The sequence below is a fragment of the Macrobrachium nipponense genome, chromosome 42, assembly GCF_015104395.2.
Source record: "Macrobrachium nipponense isolate FS-2020 chromosome 42, ASM1510439v2, whole genome shotgun sequence".
Classification (NCBI taxonomy): Eukaryota; Metazoa; Arthropoda; class Malacostraca; order Decapoda; family Palaemonidae; genus Macrobrachium; species Macrobrachium nipponense.
Window position 1 is genome coordinate 35,167,234 of NC_061103.1, and position 5,000 is coordinate 35,172,233.

General features: G+C 38.2%; 1 protein-coding gene across 1 annotated transcript in view; it reads left to right on the forward strand.

Moving 5' to 3' along the window:
- LOC135213093 (mucin-2-like) overlaps positions 1–5,000 on the forward strand; it is a 15,971-nt gene that overhangs the window by 5,320 nt on the left and 5,651 nt on the right. Inside the window, exons 2-3 of the mRNA XM_064246963.1 lie at positions 3,030–3,796; positions 4,198–4,320. Coding sequence (XP_064103033.1) covers positions 3,030–3,796; positions 4,198–4,320 — 890 coding nt within the window. The remainder of the gene's footprint in view (positions 1–3,029; positions 3,797–4,197; positions 4,321–5,000) is intronic.

The window sequence follows — 5,000 nt, forward strand, 5'->3', positions numbered from 1 at the left end:
TATATGTTCACCGAAGGGGAATTTATTTAGTCGATAAGAAATTCGTCGGCACACGGGCGCGAACCACGGAACCAAGAATTCAGGACGTACAGTGAAGCTCTTTTACCCTCAAGGATATCACGAGAGGTATATAAGTTAACGCCGCCTCCCACCTTCGAATCCCTGTCGCGCTTGGGTATTCGTTGTTTTATACACATATTGATAAATATAACATAGCGACGGTGATCGTAATTAGCAGGATCCCAACAATCATTGCAGAATTAACGTAGTCAGCGCTGAATTAACAAACAAATCAATGTAGCATATATATATATATATATATATATATATATATATATAAAACTGTCGATCTCAATATGCACATATTAATACATCTGCTGTCGGTTACTCCCATAACTAACACATGAATCGGATGCTGACTTGCAGTATCTGAAGGTGGGGGGGGGGGGGGGGGGGTGGGGTAACGCAGACTTGCATGCGTTTTGCATGTATATACTGGAAAAGTTGTGAACTTCATTTTGCTGCTACTCTCAACATAATTTATTAATACAACAGACCGTTAAATTAGTGAAAGCCATACGCCTTATTGGTAAAAATAGACTTAGTTCAATATCATTATTAGTGATACCTCTTCCAGTAATAATAATTAATAACAATAATAGAGAAAAATTTGTATATGATATATTCAGTTCACTCTGCCATTCTTTTTATTAGGACATGTATCCGAGAAGGTCTGCTCCCTGCTAATAATAATAATAATAATAGTTTTTATTAATATTATTATTATTATCATTATTATAATTATTATTATATACCGTATTCATACCTGTAAGCGGGCTTACAGAAATTTAGGAATAATAATGATGATGATTATAACAATTAATAATAATATACCATTTTTATACCCGCGCGCGCACTTATAAAATTTAAACAATAACATAATAATAATAATAATAATAATAATAATAATAATATTACTATTTTTATAGAAATATTATTATTATTATTATTATTATTATTATTATTATTATTATTATTATTATTATTATTATTATTATTATTATTATACTTTATAGCTACCACAGCAAAGGAGAAAGTTTTTTGTCACACCATTATACAGGAAGCAGAGCAGACGACGCCCATAACAAATTATCAGACTGGTCTCTCATTTAACAGAATTCAGATATGGTGGCATAGTTCTCGTGGTACAAATGTCCTTTTACAACATATTATTACTATATCACTATCTGTAGTAGTACCCTACATTATTCATTCAATATTATGGAATTTATTCAACAAGAGGACATTGAATTAGCTAGCAAGCTATCATAGTAGAAAGGTCATTCCTACATGTAAGTGATCACACAAATAAGAAGTAATCATTCCGTATTTCGTATTAAATTCTGCTACTTCCGAATGAACGCCATGTTGTTTGGAAGCTCGAATTTCGAGTCAAGGGTCTCTGTGACCTTGTTCCAAATGAACTGGGTCTTTTCCTGAATAATAATATAATAATAATTTCGAATTTAAACCCCCCTGCCGTGCTGCACTCGTCAGGCTACACTATCTCAAGGAAGCTGTTTAGGAATTGCGAATTCGCGAGTCAGCTGTTTCACTGGTTGATTGATATTGTCTGGATTCTATATCTTGTTCTATAGGCATAGCTAATCCCGTTCTCGCTGGTATAGCAGTCACTGTATATGAAAGTTTTAAATATCCTTATGGGTAACCTTGAGGCAGATTTTTCAAAGGACACACAGTCAAATTTAAAAAACTGATTCAGAATTCAATCTATGATAATATCCGAGTGGATCTTGTTTGTACTCCCCTGGGTGACAGTAGGGGAGACATGACACAGCCACCCACCAGCTGCAAACCTGTTTGTTCGCTCCGGGTTGTGCCTGGTCGGTAGGGGAGACATCCATCCATCTACTGCAAACCTATTTGTCCACCCCGGGTGGGGCCGGGGTAGCTAGGGGAGACATCCACCCTTCTCCTGCAAACCTGTTTGTCCGCTTCGGGTGGGGGGCGGGGTAGGTGGGAGATCGGGAGGGTAGGGGAGACAGACAGCAGCCTCGGCTTCCATCGCGTGCCAACAAGCTCGAATCTTGAATAATTGGAAAATCATAATATATTTGCAGTCACTCCGAATCAGTATCCATGGCCTGTCTGTTCAAACCTTCCCGATCTCTTCCTCTAACATTTTGTAACATTTTCTCTTTCACCTTTTGATTTACGTCATTACTTATGAAATCTTACGTAACTCCAGGACTCATAATCATTTCCCTTTTAGATTATGCGTCCACTGACGCTTGTGGTATCTTATCAGCGCTTTTCAGAATCAAATCTCGCACAACCGGACAAACGTAACGCCTTCGTAGTATTCCCCAGCTGCTGGCTTATCAGTAATAGGTACTCGAACTCTCGTTCTCGATATTCTCGTCTTACTGTAAATCATCATTTCTTGTGATCATTTTACTTATGACATCTTCCCTTGGTTCTTCACTCGATATGTATCACAATTTTGGGCGAAAGGTTCTTCACATTTTTCTATGATTAAATTGTTTACGTCACCAAATTGATGTGCAGCATCAGCTCGCTTTCCCTCGTCTCAAAATTTCGTAATTGTTCTCTTCTGTGTAAGTCAACTGTCAGCAACTGGCATTCCTCTCATAGCCTCAATTGTGTCTTCATGTTTTTCTTTAAGATTCCAGTTGTTATTCCAAAACCTCAATTTTTTTTAAGTTTCCTAGGCATATTTCATCAGCTATTCACACCATTTACTTCTTGAAAGTTGAACTCTATACTCCCTCCGTGTTTCTTTAATCATTCAACTAGCCTCTTCCCTTCTTGCGAAGGATAAACTACCTCTCTGCTACCAGGGACAGGGCATGAATAGCCTATCATCCGTAACCCTTTGGGGGCCATCTTACTAAAATAATACCGCACAGATTAGCTGTTTCTCTATTTTAGAGTAAAAGTAAAAACCTCTTCAAAGAAGCTCAAACCACCTTCATTTCGTCTTCCAGGTTCCACTGAAGCTGTCACTACAATCACACAGGCTACGGTTGTAACGCCTGAGATCTCGGCTCTGACCTCTACAACAAACAAAACGATTGTTGACAACCCAGACTCCAACTCCCTCCTGTCTAGCAATATTACGGAAACGAATGATACAACAACAACAACATCATCTGCAGCTACGTCCCATGGTCAAGAAAAGGAGTCTGTTCTGGATGATACTGCAGTCAATGCTATTCTGGACAAACCTACAGTTCCAGTCACTGGCTCAAGTTTGAGCGTCAATACCTCTAGCACTCATCGTAAAAGCAATGACAAAGTATATGAAAATAACTCGACTACATCTATCACAGTTAACAAAGTATCCTTAACGGATCCGACGGATCCTACAGAAAAAGGGGAGAACACTGCGGCAATGAACAATGGCCCCAGTACAAATGACTCGCCTAGTGGTAGGCCTGATGAGCAATTCGGAATCGACACACTTCCACTGAAAGCCGAGACAGTGGTCTTGCAAAACACACCTTCGACAACAGTTCCTCCATCTCCCCAGAACGACAGTGACAGTGACATGACAACAGAACCGCCAACGGAAGATATGAAACACTCCTCCACGCATGAACTCGGAGCGTACAATCTTACTCGGCCTCTGTCCACAGTGGCCACAGCCCTTGGTAAAGACACGCCTACGGCTGCCTCCGCTTCGACTATTCCTTCCGGGTTGATCTTCATCATCGTCCTAGTGGCGCTCGTCCTTGTAGAAGTGGGATTAGTGGTAAGTTGATTTGCAAGTTAAAATTCTTCATCAGTTATTCACTGGGAATACTGACAAACTTCATGGGGGGTGGTGGGGGGTACACAGCCTAAGTTCAAGTAATGATTAAAGTAGCACCTTAACATTCACAGCAAAAGTATTCGAACAAGTTTTCTTACGATAGACTGCCTAGTTGAGAAGGCAAAAGAAAAAAAAAGTACCATTCTTAAAAGAAATTAAGTAAATAAATAAATTACATTAAATAAAAAAAATTAAAAAAAATCTGAAACAGGGTCTTCTTTACAAATAACACAAACAATCTTAATAGCAGTATTAGTAATAGTGGTAGTAGTAGTAGTAGCATGAATCTGCCTGTGAAACAGCTCCCAAGAGTAGTAAAAATCCCTCCACTACATCAACAGAACTTCGTCAACTGGTGGAAGGACCGAGACACATCCTGGAACGGCGAGAGAAGATACTTCTCGTTCCTCTTCGTACTCTTCAACCGGAAAAGCACCCGTACCACTTACGCTGGCCCTATAGATGTGAGTATGAGTCCCTTAGTTATTGCACGTTTTTCATGGCATCTACAAACTTACAGCATTGTCGCATGATAAAATTTTCTTATATATGTATGTGTATATATATATATATAATATATATATATATAAACAAATAAAGGTATAAGCCACGAAGGAAGGATAAACAACGGAGTTTCTGCAAGATCTTTTGACTCGACGTCCTTTACTTATCAGATAAACTGACTTACATGAGAAATTGAGAGTACAGGAAAGGTCGCATAAGTGACAGATAGGGATTATAAGGAGATTAGTACCTAGAATCTAACACACCTGGAGAATGAGTAACCTTTCCAAATAAGCTTAAACATGGGTACAATTTAAGAACAAAAAGATTAAGTCCAACTGCTCAGACACAGGGACAAGACAATTAAAGGATTATACGGGATGGCAGCTGACCACATTCAGATCTTTGGTAAACAAAAACTTATTCACAAAACATATTAAACATACATATACAAAGAAAATATCTCTAAGGCAACTAATTTGTATTTAAGTCTGTAATTATATCTTTGAGGTCATTCTTAAACATGTTACAAATACAAGGGTCTCAATGAAACAGGCCACGACTAATATTAAAATTACAATGTGAAGTAAGTTGTATTATGGCAGATTCTAAAAGATTTCGTGATAAGACATCTTTTGAT